This window comes from Eublepharis macularius, chromosome 15, assembly GCF_028583425.1.
Source record: "Eublepharis macularius isolate TG4126 chromosome 15, MPM_Emac_v1.0, whole genome shotgun sequence".
NCBI classification, from domain to species: Eukaryota; Metazoa; Chordata; class Lepidosauria; order Squamata; family Eublepharidae; genus Eublepharis; species Eublepharis macularius.
Genome location: NC_072804.1, coordinates 12,582,781 through 12,605,310, shown reverse-complemented (window position 1 = coordinate 12,605,310; position 22,530 = coordinate 12,582,781). Strand labels below are relative to the sequence as shown.

The following is a 22,530-nucleotide window of genomic DNA, read 5'->3' as shown; positions in this document are numbered from 1 at the left end:
ACAGATTGATCCCTTTAAAATCTATTCTAATATCTTCCCAGCCACGGAAGTCAGACTGACCAGCCTGTAGTTTCCCGGGTCATCCTTCTTCCCTTTCTTAAAGATTGGGATAACATTCGCTCTTCTCCAATCTTGTGACACATCCCCAGTCCTCCAGGAGGCCTTGAAGATGATGGACAGGGGTTCTGCAAGTTCTCTGGAAAGTTCTTTCAGCACTCTTGGGTGCACCCTATCCGGCCCAGGGGATTTGTATTCATCCAGTGCAGCCAGATGCCTTTCTACAACCTCTCTGTCAATGTCAATTAGCCACTCAGGTGTCCTGCCACATTTTCTACTATCTCTAGATGTGCCTGAATTCTTCAGGGAGAAAACAGAGGCCAAAAAGTGATTAAGCCTGTCCGCTTTTTCTCTGTCCTGCATCAGAGTTTCTCCATCTACTCCCAACAGCGGTCCAATGGCCTCTTTTACCTTGTGTTTGCTTCTCACATATCTGTAGAAGTTTTTGTTATTGTAGCAAGCCCTCCTGGCCAGACCCAGCTCGTACTGAGCTTTGGCCTCTCTGATGGCTGATCTGCAGTACCTAGTAACCCTCATATACTCCTCTTTAGAGGTCTGTCCTTCTCTCCATTTCCTGAACATTTCCTTTTTCTCCCTTTGCTTATTCTGGAGCTCTCTGTACATCCACATTGGTTTATTGGAGCCCTTACCATGTTTCCATCTTGCTGGGATAGTGAGGGCTTGAGCTTGCAAAAGCTCGTGTTTGAGAAGGGCCCACCCTTCACTCGCTCCTTTCCCGTCCAGCACACTCCCCCACGGAATGACTCTCATCAAGCCTCTGAGTTCATCGAAGTTGACCCTATGAAAATCTAACCTACAAGTCTGGCTACGAACTTCCTTGGCTCCCCACAGCAACTAGAATTCAAGGAGGACATGGTCACTTCCCCCTAAGGTCCCCACCACCTTCATCTCATCTACCAATTCTTCCCTGGTGGTTAATTTCAAGTCTAGTATGGCCGAGCCCCTTGTAGCTTCCTCCACTTTTTGAAAAAGGAAGTTATCAGCCAGGCAGGTCACGAAATTGCGTGATTCATGACGCTTTGCTGAGCCTGTCTCCCAGCACACATCGGGGAAGTTGAAATCACCTATAATTACAAGATTCTGATTTCTGGATACTCTACCAATCTGTTCAAAGAGGGTAGCATCCGTTTCTTCTCGCTGGTCAGGTGGTCTATAGCAGACTCCAACAATAATACCCTTTGTCTTTCCTCCCCTTGTTTCTACCCATATGCTTTCTACCGGGCTGTCCGCCCCATTCTCCATAACTTCTTGACAATCAAGCCCTCTCTTCACATACAATGCCACTCCATCTCCTCTTCTACCCTTCCTTTTTTTTCTTGAACAACTCATACCCATCCACTAGCACATTCCAGTCATGGGAATCATCCCACCAAGTCTGATGAAGATTGGGCTAGTAGAACTGTACATGCAGTTCCAACTGCAGCAGCACAAAAGTTTGTTTATTAGCTGTTTTATTACCAACCTATTTCTTGTAATCTCTAGTGGATTTTGGAAAATGGCCGCGAGCTGAAAGCTACGTTCATCAGCACTCTGCAAGTCTGTGTTTTAAACACTTTTATTTGGGATGTCAATGAGTTCTAACAATATTGTTTTAGCATGCCAGCATATCAGCTTGGGCAGGGCAAGAGAAATTGCTAGTCCTGCTCTACTTTTGGAGGCTATTTGAGTGATTTATAGTCGGCTCAGCTCTGTTGTGAACAGCAAGGAGGCAGCTGCCAGATAAGACGCTCCTAACTGAGAGCCAAACTACAAGTGACGTCTTACACAGGTTGGACACTAGTCGGCTTCCCTCAAGTTTTGATGGGAAATGTAGGCATCCTGGTCTTGCAGCTGTAATGGCGAGCCAAGCTGTAAAACCAGGACGCCTACATTTCCCATCAAAACTTGAGGGAAGCCGACTAGTGTCCAACCTGTGTAAGACGTCATTTGTAGTTTGGCTCTGAGTGTAAATTCTCTCCTGTCTGAAGAACTGTGGACGAAAGAGAGATAAGGTCAGACACCTCTGCACTGTGATACAAGGAAGCTTATTGCAAATAGTGAAATAAAGCTTATCCTAATTGTAAACAGCTGGCTGGCTACTTGGAAATGCCTGCGGGGAAGCGACCACGTGACCTGGAAGACCCAACTCCGGTTCCAGCTCAGAAACAAATGAAAATAGGGGAGTACTTTTCGTCAAAAGACTCCACTCTATTTTCTATACCAGTCTCTAACCATTTTGACCCCTTAGCTGATGATGCCAGTACTGCTAATATGCCAGGTGAGGCGAAGGAGAGAGGTAATCTCTACTGTTGTTGTTGTTATGTGCTGTCAAGTTGCCTCTGACCTGTGGGGACCTTATGAAGGAAAGTCCTCCAAAACATCCCATCATTAATAGAATTGCTCAGATCCTGCAAACTGGAGTATGTGGCTTCTTTTATTGAGTAAAGCCCTCTCATTTTGGGTATTCCTCTTTTCCTACAGCCTTCCAATTTTCCAAGCATTATTGACTTTTCCAGAGAACCTTCATCTTCTCATGATGTGACCAAAGTGCGATAGCCTTAGTTTTGTCATTTTAACTTCTAGGGAGGAGTCAGGCTTGATTTGATCTAGTGTGACGTTTGCTTTCTCCCTCCCCCCCTTACTATGTAGTGAGTTTACATTTACATTGAGCTCTCTATCTTAGCCATAAGTCCCAAACTATAAGATACAGTTTTTAATGAGCCTGGTCTGGACCTGTCTCACTTGCCCTGCAGCCACACGGCAGCTACAGGGAATGACTTTTTAAAAGTCTGTGGGAGTCTGATTTAGATTTGCTCTGCAGTATGGTGGGAGGAGGGGCTCCTGCTTCTCCACTGCACTGTTTTCTGAAGCTGAAACACCCATGAAGAGAGTTGTTTGCCCTATTTGGGCTCTGCACATGCAGTTTTCCATGGATGTACAGGTTCAAAATGGGACTAATAACTCCTCTTCCCTCTGAGCCATTTGGGAGATACTGTTGCATACTTCCGTTCATTGTGAGAACTGCTTATTCTTATCCCCAGCTTTCTATTCTTCTTGCATAAGCGGACCTTCCCTTTAAATTTACTTCAATTTTTTTTTAGAAATGCAAGTATATACTTTCTGTTGGATGGTCCTTATGTATGTTTTTGACGACACTGGTTAGTGAAGCATGATTTTCTTTGCAGAAGCAATCCTGATTCTTGTTCTTCTGAATTTTTAATAATTCTTTCTTTAATAATGCTTTCCACTAGTTTCCCCAAAATGAATATTAGCCATACTGGCCTGTAATTTCTAACTATTCTTGGAATGCTCCTAGAAATTTAGTGTTAGATTGGCCACTTTGGCAAGATGGCTTATTAAGTAACAAGTTGCATAGTTGTGTAGGGAGATCAACAATTTCACAGTTTTTAAAGACCTCTCTTGGGGAGGGAAGGCAGCATGGTAAAGCCCAATCTCATCAGATTTTGGAAGCTAAGCAGGGTCGATATTTGGATGGGAGACCACCAACGAAGACTCTGCAGAGAAAGGCAATGGCAAACCACTTCTGCTTCTAACTTGCCTTGAAAGTCCCTTGCTGGAGTTGCCCTAAGTCTTTTGTTACTTGACAGCACTTTATACACACACATATATACAATATGGATCTGGTGACTTGTTGACTTTTATTTTGTCCATTAAACCTAGAACTTCATCTACCTTTTCTGTTTGACTTGGTCTCCTCAATAAAAATAGTTTGCACATTGGTATCTTCTGGACTATGGAAATAATTATTTTTATCACCTAGTAGTCAAACCTTCTCACTAGTTAGTTTTCTGCTTCTGATGTATTTAAAGTAATTTTAATTTTTTTATCGTTCTAATTTTAGCAATATGTTTCTTGCCCTGTTACATTTGTTTTGCCAGAGTTTGTTGTTCTCTTCAATTGAACAAGCCTTCCATTTTTAAAAAGGAAACCTTAGGTTCCCTGACTGTGCTTGCTATTCACACAAGCACCTCCTTGGTCATGTTCATACGTTTCATAATATGTGATATGTTTTTCCTTTGAGTTTGTGTTATTGGAGTTGTCAATCATTTTAAAGCATATTGCCCTTTCAGATCCTTTGTAAATAGTCTAATTTTGAGACAGCTTCTGTTTTTGAAATTAAACTGTCACGATTTTCCATGGCCTCACCCAGAAATTGCCCGTCCGCCATGATGATGCCTGCAGTACCTGGCATTGCCATCCAGTTCCTGTCCTAGGCCACCTTGTCGACCACATCCCACCAGGACATGCTGTTGCTTGAGGGCTCCTCACTTGAAAAACTCAAATTGGTCAGGGCAGGTGTGCCCCTTAACAGCCTTGATCCACCTGAGCGGCTACCCTTATATTTAAGAACAGTCCTCTCCTCTCCTCCCCAGTCTGGGTGTGGAGCCTTCCTTTTATCCCTTCTCCCTAATGCCAATCCCACCCAGTTTCCCATCCCCCAGGGAAAGCTCCAATACCTGGGTCAGGGGTGGCCAGACCTTGTTGCTCCACAAGGGTCGCTGCCCTGGTCTCCTGGCTGTGTCCTATCAGGGCTAAGGCCGGCCTTGACCTGTCAGGCAGTAGTCAGCTGGCCAGCTCTTAGTTGGCAGGTGTGCCCTAGCTCATTCTGGGGGCATGTGTCTTTGGCTCCCACTGTCTATGTGGCTGCAGCTGTTCCCCATGAGGAGCGCCTGTTCACGGACCCTGCTTCTGAGTGCTGACAAGGCTCTTGGCATCCTGCAGCCCTCTGAGAAGGCTTCTTGAGCAGCCATCTGATCTCATTGGCAGCTCCCATGGCCCCTTCTGCTTCTGCTTCCACTAGCTGGGTGGCCCACATCTTCTGCCACTGTCGGGTAAGAAGGCCTCATTGTTCTGGGGTGGTGCATCCCTGCTACTCCTGCTGCTACCCCTGGCACTGCCAATGTCCTCATGCGGCCTCAGGTGGGTGCCAGCGTGGTTGGGGGTGGGGAGCAGAAGTCTGGGTTGTGCTGCAAGGCTCGCTCCAGACCTTACCATCTTGGACTTCCTGACTTCCTTTGAATAGGGTAGGACTTCCTTACTGGGTATAAAGTAGGAATTTCTCCAAGGCATCTTAGAGATCAAATTTCCAGCTTCTTTGCAAATACTAATTTTTGACTTAACAATTATTCTGTAAGCATCAAGGGATGCATGCATTATTATTCAACACTGAGGTTCAACTCCTCTGATTTGAACCATATTTTCTTACTTCATCAAGGCAAAGGTCAGAAATGTTGTCAAATCCCAGTCTCTTTTATAACTGTGAGATGTATTTTAACGCTTCTACAATTCTCAACTGTGTTCCTCCTAATAAACTGAAATCTTATCCTTTAAAAGATTAAAGACTGTGGGGAAGACTTATGAGCAGTAATCTCTTACCATAATTGCCTAAGGAGATTCTGTGACCAGTCTCACATATTGTTCATTCTTGATTCTAGGAATATTTTCTGTTTTGGAGTATGCATATCAATAAAGCCAATACTGTGAACTGGCCTTAACACTAATACACATATCTATAATACGGGCACCACATCTGCCAATATAAATGTATTTATACTGCAAGAAGTCATCAAATTAAGACAGGAATTTAATTGATAATAGTTCTGGAACCATCCCTCACAGAGATAGACAGAAGTGGTAACCTTTCCCCTTAGGGAAATGGCAGTATCATGGATATATAGAGTTGGATCTGACCAGATTTTACCCTGGTGAAAATGGAGTGAAGGATTTGGCCTGAACCACTAAAAAGGCTACGTTGAGGATCATGAACAAAAGCTATGCATGCTGGGAGCTGTAAAGAGGGAACTTGGCTGTGAAATTGAGTGAAAGAGTTGGCTGGATCAATCCCATAGGCCTGTCTGGGGTCTGAAGGGGAGGGGAGACAGCCAAACAACCACCATGCAGCTGCCCAGACAGAAATCAAGACCCTGACACATCCAGCAACAGAGGACAGGGAAGAAACACCGAAGCCCCAGAGAGTCAGGTGAGGCAGGTGGAAGCCAGCTAGTTCCACCCTCCAATGGGAGGCCAGGGGGTCAGGCAGGGAGAGTAAGAACCCCCAGGAGGAGAGTAGACCTGAGGGAGGAGGCGCAGGAAGCAAGGGCAGTCAGACAGCAGCCTTACCAGCCAGAGAGGAGAGGCAACCAAAGCAGCACAGAGCCACGCCGCAGCCTGCAGGCCAGCTAGAAGCCAGTAGCCTGATCCAAGTGAAGCTGGGAGCAAAACAACCTCAGGTGGAGCTGCCTGAGGCACTCTGCAGGAAAAGCTTGGCAGCCAGCCAAGGGAGCACAGGTATGCCTGGCCCAAGCAGTCAGCTCAGCAGGGAAGGCTTGGGAGCCAACCAAGGAGGCACAGGTTTGCCTGCCCAATGCAGACAACAGAGCAAACCCAGGTGTGACTTCCTGAGTCAGCCAGGGGCGTGGCTAGAGTGCAGGAGAGGTGTGTGGCTAGCAGGTGGAGAAGGGAATGGTGAAAGGATAAAAGAGAAGTCCACCCACGGTGTGGTGGGTTATGTAGGAGTGTGGAGGAGAATGAGAGAGCAGTGGAGAGGAGGTGAAGGAAAGAAGATAGAGAGGATGAGGATTCAGACCAACAACTGGATGGAGACAGCTGTTGTGGAAGGAACCAGGACTCTGTCAGATTGAAGGGACCTGTGGGTGAACTGAGAGGATGTGGTATATCCCCCCCTCCTTCCACTGAGCGGAATCCCACATATTCCCTGAAGGTCCTGTAAGGCCGAAATCAGGCCGGCCGGCGTCTCACAGGGCAACACCCATGACAGGACCTGACAAGGCCGCTACTCTGGGAAGCCCATATAGAGAAACTTTATTATTATTATTAAAATTATTAATTTTTAAAAAATCAAATTACCCTTATTTATCTCTCTACATGTAATTTAAGCCCATTGCTTTGAGTCCTATCCTCTGCTGCCAACTGGAACAGCTCCTTGCCCTCCTCCAAATGACATCCTTTCAAATATTTAAAGAGAGCAATCATGTCCGCCCTCAATCTCCTCCAAACTAAATATTCCCAAGGCCCTCAGCCTTTCCTCGTATCTTTTCCTTGCAGTCTAAACACCCTGAAATGTGCAAAATGCTGGAAGAAGGGGGATCTGGTCTGAGCCTCTGTTGCTTGTTTTAGGATGGGAAGACTTGGCATTAACCCCTTCCCTTTAGGATGGAGTTTTTCCCACTTGGAACAGACTGATAATGGAACAGAGTTCCAAAACTGAAAGGGAAATAACCTGGGTATTGTCAGTATGGATATAGGAAATACTGATATTTCACAAAACGCCATTGAGTTTCATCTGTTCCGTTTTAGACACTTTCTGGGCACTTCTGTGTTAGAAGTGGTATGCAGATGGTTGTAGAGCGTTACATGTAAGGACTAGAGATGGGCACGAACCTGAAAATAAACCAAAAACCCCCACAAACCAGCCTGGTTCGTGGTTCGCGAACCAGTGGTTCTTGGAAGCTCATTTCTACGAACCTCCACAAACTTGTCTACTGGTTTGTTTGGTTCATTTTAAAACAGCAATGCCCCTTTCCCTGCTGCTTGCAGCTGCAGGGAAAGGGGCATTTAAACCCACAGATCAGCTGCTTGTCGGGGAGATCCCCGACAAGCAGCTCAGAGCGGCGGGGAAATGGCCATTTAAACTGCGGGGGGGGGGGGGGGCTTGGCTGGCTGGAACTCCCAGTCAGCCAGCCAAGCCTCACCTGCGCTTTAAATGGGGCCAGCCAAGCCCCACCCACAGTTTAAATAGCCATTTCCCTGCTGCTGGGAGTAGCCATTTAAATAGCCCCTGTTTAAATGATCAGCTGCTTGTTGGGGATCTCCCCGACAAGTAGCTGATCCGAGGGTTAAAATGCCCCTTTCCCTGCTGTTGCTAAGCGGTCAGAAAGGGGCATTTAAACCCAACGAACCATAAACCACAAACTGGTTCGTGAACTTGCCCCAGTTCGTGGGAGTTCCTGTTTCCTGGTTTGTGAAAATGCCATGAACCGTGAACTGCATGGTTTGGGTTTTTTGCAGTTTGTCCCCATGTCTAGTAAGGACTGTGTACATATCTGTTAAATATGTCACATGCAACCAGAATGGAATAATGCTAAAAAATTTCACTGCTCAAAGATCCGTCAAATAAAATTGGCTTGCTGTAGTAATTAGAAGGAAAAAATCTGTCTGATGGAATGTGTCTGGGGATGACAGCCCTGCTCCCCCCAGACATCAGCCCTCCAAAGATGCCACAGAGGCTACAGTGGTGACTGTAAAGCCTGGCAAGGTGGTACGGCCCTCTGGAGGTGCTGCAGAGACAACACGCACGGTGGCAAGGTTCAGGAGGCACCACAGAGGCTGCAGAGATGGTGGTGGAGCTGAGTGAGGCAACAGCCCGACGAGAGGCCAAGAGACGCTACGAGCACTTCCTACAGGGTAGGAAGCCCTACTGGAGTGGCTGGAGCAGCCTTGGCCCAGTCTGCAGGGGTGGAGCCAGCCAGAGAGATGCCAGCGTGGCAGCAGGGCTGTCCAAGATGGTGAGGCCTGGTCAGCCTGCCTTACAGGTTGGCTTTAAAAGGCCAGGAAGGGACTGGGGGTGGGGAAAGCTCCAAGGGAGCCCAGACAGGCCAACAGCGCTGGCAGTCAACCAGGAAGGGGACAGGGTACTCCCCCCGAATGGGCGAAGCTTGGAGGAGGAGGGCAGTGAGGCCTATAAGGGTGAGTTTGGCCTGGGGGGCCAGTGAGGGGTAGTTGGGAGAGAGTGCGAGGTGGAGGAAGTGAAATCGAGAATGAGACAAGGGAAAGAAAGAAGGCAAGCCAAGCAGACCCAACAGAGGGAGAGAGGGTGCAAGGATGCTGTAACCCCCCTCCCCGTTTCTGAGGCCTTCCCAGAGCCGGGTTTGATGCCTAGGCCAATCTGGAGGACAAGCCCTCCCAGGCTCTCACAACCCTAAATTTATAGGCAGTGTGAAAGTAAATTTAGCGACAGCTATTACTGCTAGCAAGCTTGTTCCATATTCACCAGAAGCAAGATCATGTGACTTAGCAGTTTGTTACATGTTTGAAACCCAACAATGTTTTTTCCTTTTGACCAATCACAGGCTTCTGTGTTAGCCAATAGTTGCAAAGTATGTTTCCTTATATGCTTGCTGTAAGGTTCTGCTCAGTAGAGTGATCCTGAGGAGGTTGCTTTCTGTGTGTGTGTTCGCGTGTGCGTGCGCGCACCCCATCGAGTTGCAATCGATTTCTGAAGACCCCAACAATGGGCTGTCAAGGCAAGTGAGAAGCAGAGGTGGTTTTCAGTGCCTTCCTCTTCAGAATCTTCCTTGGTGGTCACCCATCCAAGTACTGACCCTGCTTAACTTTTGAGATCTGACAAGATCAGACTATATCATGCTGCTTTCTCTCTCTGCTTTCAGCATAAATGCTTAATAAAACTGCGTTTGTTGAAATTGGTTTTAAGAGTCTATTCTGACAGATACCTAGCCTTTCAGAAGTATTCTGCAAAGATTCTACTGTCTAGATACCTAAGAAGTAGGTTTTTGGAAGGTTCAAGGAAATTAAAGGTGGTTAAAACATGGCAATGCCTAACATTTGTGTTGCTGAGGCTTTGCATCTAAGCTAGGTCTTCTGAACAGGCCAGAGATATTAATGAGTTTATTTCAAATAGTTTTTACATACTCAGAATATGCTTGAAGTGTAGAAGACAGCACACAACAACAATTAAAAGTATAACTGATGAAATAATCTGAATGAGCATTTGCTTTGTCTGGCATTCACTCAGTGAATCCCACCTTCTTGACATACGTTGTTTTTATGTTTTTGTATGTCTTTATTAGCTTTGGTTTACATTGTTGTAATGGTGTGTTTTTGTTTGATGCTAGTGGTTTTTAAGACATGTTTTTAATCTTTAGTCACCTTGCTGGCCCTGATGAGAGCAGAAAGACAGAGCATTCCTTTTTATGAATAAATAAGCATGAGGATATTGACGTGTTCCTAGCTTTAAACATTCTTCTAATGTTAAGTTTTTATGTGATTCAAAAAGACAAACTCCACTGTCTGAGACCTTTTCTATGGTATTGTTTGTGCGTGTGTATTATGCCTGTATGGGGTAGCTCAAAAAAGGCTTTCTATCCATCTTTCATCAACTTGAAGAAACATGAATTGAACATTTTAATAAAATATATACATCTTTGAAACGTATGTTGTTTGTGTATACTAATAGTATCCACATCTTTTTTTCCCCAGTTTTAGCAGAGCAGGATAGTGCAGCTGCCCAACAATATGTCCGACAAGGATGCCCAACTTCACTGCGAGCAGAGCTGTGGGCTCTGATTCTGAATGTTTCTAACCAACCAGAGGTAAGCAGGAAAAGTAGATAACAATATGGTTGTGTGGTTGGTGTATTCACATTCCAGTACAATAGCTAACCTATTTCCAAGCTTCGACAAGGAGCTTTGTAGAATGTTACACAAAGGTGTTTCTGTTCATTAAAGGAGGAGCATTTATCACGAGCATTTATCTCATGGAGCTAGGAGAGGCCTCTTTGGGGAGGTCTTTTCTCAGAGGAGATACTAACGTCATTCAGCCTTCCAAATGAATTGCAGAAGTTACAAACAGAAGTTACGGATTCCTCTCCTAGCAATTTACTGTGTAACTCTGCATTGAATTGCCCTGTTAGTCATACTCCAGTTTTTAAAACCTTTCCTTTGCGCTCACCGGAAGGTGATTCTTTCTTGCCGCAGATGACTTGGTGGGCAGCTGATTGCAAGACTTAATAATATGCTGTTTGAACATGTTCTAAAAGTTTAACAGTCTCTGAAAACCTGGCTGAAACATATGAGTGAAATATGTACTGTATAGCCATTCAAATGAGAAGAAATGTACTCCCTCTCTAAAACTGCTAGTTTTTAGTTGCATGCATCACCAGGAGAGGGAGTTTTCTTGTTGGTCATATGAAGCTGCCTTATACTGATTCAGACTAATGGTCCATCAAAGTCAGCATTATCTACTTTGACTGGCAGTCTCTCTCCAGGGTCTCAGGCAGAGGTCTTTCACATAACCTTTCCCCTGATCTTTTAAGCTAGAAATGCCAGGGATTGAATCCCGGACCTTCTGCATGACAAGCAAATGCTTTTCCACTGAGCCGTGTCCAAATTAGTTAAATTAGTTGAAAACAGAATCCGTTTCTTATCGTTCTGATATCTGCTGCATGGAAAAGTTTTGTTCATCCACTCACTGAATTTGCACTGTCCCTGTTTATCTTTAGTCTCATAATTTCCTGTTCTTGCCTTTTCCATCCAACTTCGTGTGTGTTTAAAGAGCTGTCAAGTCACAACTGACGACCCCAGCAAGGGGTTTTCAAGGCAAATGAGAAGCAGAGGTGGTTTGCCATTGCTTTCCTCTGCAGAGTCTTCCTTGGTGATCTCCCATCCAAGTACCAATCCTGCTTAGCTTCCAAAATCTGATGAGATCAGGCTATATACCATGCTGACTCCCCTCCCTTATCCAACTTTACTGTTCAATATTTTGTTTTTTAATTTTAATTTTATTTACTTGATTTATCACCAGCCTTTCTCACTGAGGTCAGAGGTGGATTACAAAATTTTAAACAATGGACATACAGCAAGGACCGCTAGCCAGTGTGAAGCAGAATGGTAGTAAGACTACAAAGACAGACAAAAAACTGCCCAAGGCATGGCAATGCCAAAATGCTGAAAGTAGGTTGCAAAAATGTAATGCGGTAACCAACTTAGTACAGTAATTGCCCTGACCTAGGTAGCTCAGATGAGCCTGATCTCATCAGTCTTGGAAGCTAACCAGGGTTGGCCTTGGTTAGTAATTGGATGGGAGACCTCCAACAAAGACCAGGATTGCTGAGCCTAGCAATCTAACCTCTGTTAGTCTCTTGGCCTGAAAACCCCTCCAGGAGTTGCCATAAGTCAGCTATGACTTGCGGGCACTCTCCACCAACAACCATAGCAAATAAATCAAATCAAATCAAAATTAAATAAATCAAATCAACCATAGCAATAGACTAAAATCCTATCCCCTTATTAAAGTGACTTCCTGAGCTGTTCCATTATTCTACAGCTCTAATCCCTTTATAAAAATATCCTCCTGAACATTTTTGTTTTGAACATTCTGTAAAATGATGAAGCTTGATTACCTTAGGCAGGCCTCTCCTCAGGGTGGGACCTAACACAGGGAATGTGTGTGAACGGGCTGTTGCCGATCTTATCCATTTGCAAGATGACAAATTCAGGGGGTTTAGTTCAGATGAGCAGGGCTTCTGGTCTATGCTTCTACTTTCTTTACTTTCCTTCTTGAGTGATTTTATTTAGTTATTTAAATCATTTGAAATATTCTTGCCCACTTTCCATTCCATAATCACTACCTATTGGAAATGGCTTTTCCCATTAGTATCATTTCTAAAAATGTCTACTGTCTTCACATACATTCGAATCTCTGCTTTCTGTTCCCAAATGTATTTGCCTTAAGAAACTAGGCCATGGCAGGAAAGCATCCCTTACACCTATTAAATAGTACCTGCGTGACATCACTCCTGATGAGTGACACAATTTCCCATTCTACACCATAGAATTAAGTGAACTTCTGGGAAATTTGTTTTCAGACCTGATTACTGCTCTGCTCAAGTGCAGGAGTAACAGATTCAAGGCTAATCCCTTATCCCACAATGTGGACTTGCTTGCTTTTCTTGAGTGCTTTGCTTTGTCGTCATCATCTCATTTCGCTCCTCTTTATTACAGTCCACATCCACAATAGTTTTGTCCATGTAGGTTCCATGATCTCCAGTGTAGCCTTTTGGTGACCAGAGGAGACCCTTTCCTCCCATTTACTGATGGAAAAAGCTGGTTGGATTCTAATGTATATTTTCAAGCAAAACATCATTTCTATTTATACATGCACACACAACCCAAAGCACCTCTTGTTGTGTGTAACTGATGATGACAGTGCAATAAGCTTAGAGTTGTCTGTTGTATATAAACTTTAGTATTAATATTGAAAACAATGATATTGGCAAAGTTGCTAAATGGAGGGAGTAGTGTTTTAGTTCTCTGAATGGTTTACTTAAATCAGACGATCAAGAAGAAATAGTCCAGGTTTTTATTTGTAATGAATAATGGATAGTACACTGTTTAAACAGAAAGCACTGCTAAGGAAATAATGAAAATATCATACAATACTTTTGTGATGGCTAATGTATGTTTTGAATTTTTCAAAACTATTCTGACAGTTAAGAGCTTGCTGGTTTCCTCTTTTCAGACAGAGCGGATGAGAGAGATGAATTGTTTTTGGATATCTCTCTTCAGTGCAAATCACACTACACAATCGTGAACAATTTTCGTTTTCCTGGCAGTTTGATCTTAACATACCTGAAGTAGAGATCAGTTCAGGCTTCATGCAGAGACGGCTTGAAAGTATTCTGGTCAAATATGCGCCAAACTGGTTTGTCCTGCTGGGTGGTTTTGTCTCTGTGGCCCTGCTAACTGCTGCTTGCTGTGATTTGTGGTGTTCTGGAGACACACTGCGCAGCATGGGTCAGACCTGGAAAAAGACATTATGGAGGAGTGACGAGGAGACTGCAAGGCATATAGCAGAACATTATAAGTCAGTGTGAAGCAGAAAAAAATTATGCAACTGGCTTTAATAAATGTTAAATAATGTTAAGAAAACAATTTTAGTCATTTCTGAAAAGGAGCTTCCACTGTCCAAGTGCATCTCAGTGCTTTCCAACTTGGTCAAAACATTGGGAAGTGTGAACAGTTGGGCAGAATACCTCATATGTGGGTTTTTTGTGCTTTTTAAAGTTTATTGTTATTTTTTCTCTCTCATAAAACTTACCATTTTATTTAAAAATGAAAACTAAACATGCAGAGAAAGGTGTTGTGAAGATGACAGAGGTACCCGGTTGGGAAAAGAATCTATTAGTGGGAGCTGAGCAGGGAAGAAGATCCATTCGGGTTGAAATAGACCCCCATCCTGGGTCAAAAAGTATTTTACTTTAGATTTTATTCTCTCCCTCCCTTCTTGGGGACTCCTTCACTTTACTTACTGGCATTTCAGCTTTGTCTGCTTTTCAGCTTTTTGGAAGGCCAGAAGAGGGAAGCTAGTATATTTTTGGCTCTTGTTTTCAGTGTTGGTCATAGATCTTACATGAAATTACATGAATGGAGATTTAGATCTGCACTTCCTACATTCATGCTCTGTATTCACTGGCTAATAACAGAAGAGAACAGCACTGTTAGATAAATTAGATGAATTGCAAAAAGGGTTGTGAGGGCGAAAGCTTTCCAATCAATTGTTGTGAAACAGTCAACATGATGCATTATCCTGCATTGCCTACTAGTGCCATGACTCAGGTGATGAGAAAAAGTAGAATGTAGAGAAAAGGGTCCTATGGTTGTTGTGGGTTTTCCGGGCTGTATTGCCGTGGTCTTGGCATTGTAGTTCCTGACGTTTCGCCAGCAGCTGTGGCTGGCATCTTCAGAGGTGTAGCACCAAAAGACAGAGATCTCTCAGTGTCACAGTGTCACAAAAGGGTCCCATGTTTAATCAATCACTATAGATGTTCCTTTGGAAAGAATTGGGCTGATTTTAACAGCTGGATGACAATGCTTCTCTGCCCTCAATTCTAAAAGAATATGGGCTCCATTGTTTGTTCAGTTTCTTTCAAATGCAATAATTTGGTTGGAAAATACTATGAATATGGTTATATCATTCCTAGTAACTTAGTAAGCAGCTATTACTGTTTCTGGAGATGGGGAGCCCGTTGCTCACCCCAGACTTACCTTTCCAGCCACCAGGGTGGCAGGAGAAGGTGGCAACAGGGGAAAGCCCCTGCCTACCAAGGAGGCCAGTAACAGCAACAGGGATGCTGGCCGGAGAACCAGGGCGGCTGCGGCGGTGGCAGGAGGCCCTGGCAGGGAGACTGGTGATGGAGGCAATGGCAGGGGAAACCCCCGGGAGCCAAGGGTGGCAGAGAAAGGGATCACAAGTGCAGCAGCCCCATGAAGCAGGGGCATCAACAACAATGCCCTTAACGGCCACAAGGAAGCCGCTAGGAGAAATCACAGCAGGGAGAGCCAACTGACTCAGTGTGCAGTGCAGCCCAGCAAGCCCCATCCTGCAGGGCCGGCCCCATTAGGCCAGGGGCAGGAGGAAGGTGGGGGCAGGCACACTGGGGAGCCCCAGGTTGAACTGAGGGTCCTTCACTTGAGGCTGGATGAAGGCATAGGCCAGAGCCTGGGGAAGGGGTAGGTGCTACTCCCGAGTGGCCCCTATAAATGTGAGGCTACCAGGTGGGTCAAGGAGAAAGTTGGTTGGAGAGTGCAGAGGGAAAGGAGAGTGAGCAGAGAGAGAGAGTGAGCAAGCATAGCCTTAATGGGCCTACTGCCCAGCCAGGGGGAAAGAGAGTGCGAGGATGCTGTATACTCCCCTCATCCCCCATACTGAGACCTGCCTTACAGCCCACCTGAGCCTTAAGGGCCAATCTGGAGGACAGTTCCCCCCCCCCCCCCGGGTCTGATGTTCCTGATGAGGAGACTGACATACCATTTCAATGATCACAGGGATTTTATTTATTTTAAAACATTTGTATGCCACCTTTCTATCCAAATTGAGTCTCTTACTAGTGTGAGAACTTGTAGTGCAGTGGACAATATGTGTGTTGCTACAGATGGTTGTGCCCAAACTTAAAATACTTGATTTACCACATAGGTTCTTAGAAGCAGTCTTTCTCTTCTACTAAAATGCTGTTGTGGTTTGTCCCTGAAACACTCCCCTGTGCCACTTGGCATTGAATTATGGTTGAGAGACTTCTTTTTCATCAATGCATGTCATTTTCCATTTTTTTTCTTCATTGGATTTCCAAAGTTCTGGCTGTATGAAACTCTAAATTTAATACAGGGAAATAGATTTTCTTGTTACAAAATGGAAAAGAGATGGTTGAAGCTTTGGGGAGAAGTGTGTGAGCATTCGATATGCTTATTTCAGCCAGAGAACTCCTAATTTGAGCCAATTTGTGTTCTATGAAACTCAGGTACTGCTGCCAATCTGCTATTCAGTGTATCATAATGCAAATAGGTTGTTTACATGGCCACAGTCTCAAGTGAAATAAAAGGTTGACTTATTTATGTTACAGAATTGTTCCGATGTTTGAATTTTAGCTCAAAGGAAATGCTAAGGACTTGTTTGAAAGGCAGGATATAAATACGTGGAAATCTATCATTTGTTAGAGATTCTTTCCTCATTTATTAACGAAAGGAAACTCAATTGAAAGTTTATTATTTTGATACAAAATCAGCTCCGGAAAGTCAACAGTAATAAGAAGAATAAAAGGAATAGGAAAATAAAAATAAAATAAGGGAGGCACATGCGGTGTGACAAGCACAGAACAGTGTGCACAAATTGATGATACCGTCCTCCAGCAAGGGGATAAAATTATTGAGATTCAGTCAGCTGCTTGCATATCATACAGGCCCGAAGGCAAAATTTAGCAACTTTATTTGTTATCTCCTGGGAAGAATCTGCAAAAAAGAGGGAGTCATAAAGTTGTTCAGATCTTCCTGGTAAAATTGTCAAGATTGGAGGTATATATTGGGATCGAATATCGTTATAGAATGAACAGTACAGCAGATCATGGTTGATAACAATAACAACATTTGATTTATACACTGCCCTTCAGGACAACTTAATGCCACACTCAGAGTGGTTTACAAAGTGTGTTATTATTATCCTTATGACAATTACCCTGTGAGTGGGGCTGAGAGAGCTGTGACTGACCCAAGGTCACCCAACTGGCTTCAAGTGGAAGAGTGGGGAATCAAACCCGGTTCTCCAGATTACAGTCGTGCCACTCTTAACCTCTACCCCAAATTGGTTTCAGTTTGGTAGACTCTACTTTCCCTGTATGGCATGGGCAGAGCTGTTGAGGGTATCTGCCTTCTAGGAGGGCTGAAGGTAGAACGTTAAAGCAAGGGTAAAGATTCTCTGATATTTGGAGATCTCAAGGGATCTTAGATAGTCTGCTTGTTGAAAGCATTTGGCATACTGCAGATGGTTGACTGTTTCTATATCTGTGCCCTATCTCGTAGGGCATGATCTCAGAGCCGCTATTTGATTGGAGTTTTTTTGCTTTTTGGTACCCAAGATGCAGTAGAACTTAGGAGGAGAGGCCATGCTCTTAGAGTTTCCCCTCTATTGCTCTTTGCCAGGTTGAATGGTGATTATCAGCAAAGATTAAGGGTACTAGACCCACCGGATTGTAGATGAATTTTAACCAGTAGGTAGATGCAAGTTGCCACATATGAGCCTCCAAGGGAATAAGCCCAGTCTCTAGTCTAAGAAGGGCATTTGGGATACTTTGCAGGACTCCAAGAATCATTTAGGAACTGGGATTGTACCGTTTCCATTGAGCACCTTTCTTTGTGAATGCAGGGCTGGAAGATGTACAGGAGCCAGGAAACAACCTTTCCTTGGAAGATCTTGATTGCTACATGGAATCATAGGGTTGGAAGGGTCCTCTAGGGTCCTCTAGTCCAACCCCCTGCACAATGCAGGAAATTCATAACTATCTCCCCAACTGCCCCAGTGACCACTGCTCCATGCCCAGAAGATGCCTAGAGGCAAAAAACCTCTAGGATTCCTAGCCAAATTGCCCTGGGGAAAATTGCTACCTGACCCCAAGGTGGCAATCGGCATTACCTTGGGCATGTAAGAAGGGCCACAAGAACTAAGCACTGATGTAGCCCCTCCTGCCTTCTCCCTCATGATCTGCCCAGGTTCACAGAATCAGCATTGCTGTCAGATGGCCATCTAGCCTCTGCTTAAAAACCTCCAAAGAAGGAGAGCCCACAAACACCCAAGGAAGCCTGTTCCACTGAGGGACTGCTCTAACTGCCAGGAAGTTCTTCCTAATGTTTAGCCAAAAACTCTTGATTTAATTTCAACCTGTTGGTTCTAATCCGACCTTCTAGGGCAGCGGAAAACAACTCTGCAGTGATGAAGGAGGCTCCTTTTGTGAAGCAGAATCTTAGAATGGTGGAGGCTGCTCTATGAGCAGTCTCTGCAGCATGCAGTGCCTGAGCTCTCCAACGTCCAGACGGCTGAAAGGTTATACCAAGAGATTTAAAGATTTTGTTGGTTTGCTGTGGTGGCCCTCTATTTGCCATCTATGGAGTCAATATTTTTTTGGTAAAGATAAGGACTTTTGTTTTTTGTTAGTTTATCACAAGCTGCTCCTAATAAGAGGAAATGTATCCACATTGCAAGAGGCATGAATACGGTTTTCAGCCAGTAAGTTAGTCATTGAAATTATTAATGGCAGACAAATGAATACCAGATGTATTGTGCATACTGAAGGATGATGACATTTCAGGAAATTCATGTACGTCTATCTGCTAACTGATCAGCAAATGTTCACCTGATAGGAAAAACGCCCCTAATTGTACATTGAGTTTGCAAGCACAGCAGAGCATCCAGACTGAGGAGAGTTCTTCAGTTTATTTCTTGCAAATTTCAGCCAGTATCTTGTACCTTGGAGGAATTAGAATTCTACCTTTACCTCCTTGAAAAATATATGGTACAGGATTGCATAAATACACACGAGGGCATCACTTTAAAAGAGAGGGAAGCATTCATTCTCTCCTCCTGCATTTCTGACCACACATGACTATCTGGTTAATACATGAAATATAGGAAAAATTAGCAACTATATGGGGGTGTGGGGCAGACCCCGCTCTGGTCACAGACTGGGGTGGAATCAGGGAGTGCTACAGCGCATGGCCCTTTTAAAAAGCTGCTCAACCTACAGCTGATCAGTGGCTCAGCTAAGGTCAGAGAGTAGAGCTGTGCCAATCAGGCAGGCATCTCTCTGCCTCATGTGAAGAGAACAGTTTCCCTCACTAGACCTAGGAAACCATAATAGGGCACGCACTGATTGCAGAGCTGCCTGTAAACATGAGGAGGTCAAGGAGGAATTGCTGGTGTTTTGCTCCAGGCTGCGTGAGAGCGAAAGAGGAGGACATGGATGAGCCAGAACCTCCTTCCCTTTCCATATGTGGAAAGAGACCAAGGTTTTAATCCCCACTCTGGCATTATTGAGCCAGTATGGTGTAATGGCCAGAGTGACAGACTAAGATCTAGGTCTCAAAACACACGAGATGAAAAACCTAGATTCAACTCGTGTTCTCTTACCTAAAGGTTTGTCGGGAACTGTAGGCATCCTTGCAGCTTAAAGTTTAGCATTTTCAGAGCAGCAGGGAGGGAAGTGCAGGTGTCCTTGCAGCTTAAAGTTTAGCATTTTCAGAGCAGCAGGGAGGGAAGTGCAGGTGTGGGGTGCCTTTCCTCCCACTCTCAAGGTGCATCACAGCATTTTCCCTTCCCCTCACCCAACCTGGCCCTGCAGAGCAACACCTGGCTGCACCGGGAGACTTTAAGCTGCAAGGACCCCCGCACTTCCCTCTCTGCTGCTCTGTAAATGCTAAACTTTAAGCTGCAAGGATGCCTACAGTTCCCGACAAACCTTTAGGTAAGAGAACACGAGTTGAATCTAGGTTTTTCATCTCGTGTGTTTTGACTCTAGGTCACCTAAGTTTAATGCTCCACGGTGCCATGGGAGCTTGCTAGGGGACCTTGGGCCAGTCACATACTCTCGGCTTAATGCACCTCACAGAGTTTTTGTGAGGATAAAATGGACAAGAGGAGAAGGATGTATGCCACTTTGGGTCCCCATGGGGAAGAAAGATGTGGGATAAATGAAATTAAATAAATAAATAAAATGTTAAAGTGTATTCTTTATCCCCTTTGCAGTTCAGTCTTCAGTGTATCCAAGAACAGTTTCTTTAACCTTACTGTCAGTAGTGCGATAGCTGGAGGTTGTTGATTTTCTGGACATGGTAGTTTGGCTGATCTTTCCCATCCCATATTATTTACTCGTGGATCTATGTTTTTTCTTAAATCCCTGAACCCCCCCCCCCTCCAGTATGTGTATTAATTAATTACAGACCTTGTTAAAAGTAGCTTCCAAGCGAGGACATGGTTTATTTTATGGAGACTTGAATGTAAGTAATGACAACGGACTTGGAGAATGGCAGAGTGGAGAGGTTACAGAATGCTTGATCAGGAAGTGTTCTCTTGCTTTTGTCAGTTGCATTTTAACAATACTTGTAATGTACTCAATCTTTGCATGGTTTTTTTTTTAAATTACACGTAGGATGTGGGAGTACTGTGCAGTTCCTAGTACTTGTTACATCATCTCTGATTTTTTCTTCAACATCTGATGAATGTTGTCAGGAAACAGCAAAAAAGAAAAGCAGAAAGCCTTTTCTAGATACTGAAACAAACTCCTCTGAGGATTCTTTAACAGACCACATCAGATGAGCAGGGATTGGAGTCCCTGCCCACGCTTTCTCTATTTCATACGTTTGACAATCATGGAGGAAGCAAGAAACTGTCATAATATTAAACAGACCACACTGTTACTCTCATAATCCTTAGCATGCCTAACTCAGAATAATACTTGTTTGTCATTGGTCTTCTGTGCAGTCCCACATTGGGGCTGCACAGTCCACAAGGGGGCAATCCGCCCCTACTGGACATGCACAGGGGTTTCCTGCCGAAATGCAGGTGGAGGGCATACCACCCTTATTCTCCTCAGTTCTTTTGCCGCTGTCAGGAGAGGTTGTCCTTAGCTCAACTCCTTGCTTACCATGATTTCTTTGCTCCCATATTTCCGTGTGATCTTATCACGACTCAGACTCACTTTTTAAGAATTGTTTACAGTGTGAAATAAAGATGTCTCACAGTGTGGAACACGATCACTGTTTGCTGTGTCTGGGTGAAACCCACAATGTTTCGGGAGGCAGACTTTGCAGGAAGTTCACACAAGCCAGAAGTAATAGAGCTTCTTGGCTCAAGCAGTATTATGGGAGAAGGTTCTCCTCAGCTCATATATACCGGCAGCATAGTTAAAGAAGCTGTCAGCCCCTTCAAATTGTAAACTCCAGTTCCAAGGCCCAGATCAGGCTGCCAAGTTATCTGCCTCAATGGAATTGCCAGCCCAATTTGAATCGACAACTCCTGTTCCAAGGGCCAGATCCGGCAGCAAAGTCATCTGCTGCAATGAAGCCGCCAGCTGAATTTGAACCGTCACTCCAGTTCCTAGGGTGGGATCCAACACTAAAGTTATCTGCCACAATGGAGCAATCAGCCCACTTCAAACTGTTAGACTCAGTTCCTGGGGCCATATCTTCAGAACTGAACAAGAGGTGCTGACCACTGTTTCCGACTAAGTCGGATGCTCATCAGATGATGAGCGATTCTCCACCTGATCACTCTCCAGAGCACAGGAAGAGTCACCCAACTTGTTTGGAATGCCCTGATTGTTTAAAAGCCAACATAACCCTTTGTTGTATAGGTGGAGGACACTAGTCTGCCTAGATTTTTTCCCCTCACCTTGCATCCTATCTCAGGAGAAATGAGGGGGACCTCACGCGACTTGATCTTACTGCACCTAACTTAACTATGGAACTGACACTGGTTCATCGTCGGTCTTCCAGTGCAGTCCCACATGGGGACTGTGCACGCACAGGCCTGCTGATTCCGGAGATTTTCTAGCTAAAAAACCACCAGGGGTGCTCTTGCCTCCTAGCGCACCTGCACAGCCGTCCTTCCCGGCGGAAGACGGCTCCTTAAGTAGGCGGAGCGCCCCCAACACCCTCAGTTTCTCTTTTGTTGCCGGTGTAGGAGGTTGCTAACTAATTTGCTTAATAAAGTACTTACCTTGGCGTTTGCCTTTTTGTCACTGGGATGACGGAGAAAGCCTTATGTAAAAAATGTGTCTCTTGCAAGAGCAGTATGACACAATCGGATGGCCACTCGGCTTGCCTTTTTTGTCTGGGTGAAACATAACACCCAGTCGTGCAAGAATTGCTGTGCATTCACCCCAAAAGCGAGGGCGGAGAGGGCTGATAGACTACATGCCTGGCTCTGGAAGAAGGCTATGGCCACTAACGATCCTCAGCCTCCGGCACAGGTGCCTGCTTTGGACAGCACGCCTGATCGGCCAGACCCAAATCCCAGTGGGTCTAAGATGCCACATTCTCAATTGTCTCCAACTGCTTCAATCTCAAGGGCCCTGTCGGAACCAGGTCCAGAACCAAGGGCCATTGGAGGTCAAGACTCTTCAGACCCAACCGCTTCTTCAGATCCGAACCCTGCTGGCTCCAAGACTCCACGAAGTAGAGCCTCTTCAGTCGCAACAGCATCAACTCTATTGCCTGCGCAGTCTGATCCATCACCTCAAAGTCAGACGACTTCACCCTCGCGGACTCGGGCTGAACACCCCTCAGAGGCAGCTGAGCTACCTAGAGGGTCAGGGCGTATAAATCTTCTTCAAGATCCGAATCTAAAGAGAAAAGAAAGAAGCGTAAATCGAAGGAC

General features: G+C 44.9%; 1 protein-coding gene across 2 annotated transcripts in view; it reads left to right on the top strand.

Annotated features, from left to right (window-relative positions):
• TBC1D19 (TBC1 domain family member 19) overlaps positions 1–22,530 on the top strand; it is a 205,867-nt gene that overhangs the window by 79,359 nt on the left and 103,978 nt on the right. For both annotated transcript variants that reach the window (XM_054999858.1, XM_054999857.1), the window contains one exon: positions 10,315–10,427. In XM_054999858.1, coding sequence (XP_054855833.1) covers positions 10,315–10,427 — 113 coding nt within the window. The remainder of the gene's footprint in view (positions 1–10,314; positions 10,428–22,530) is intronic.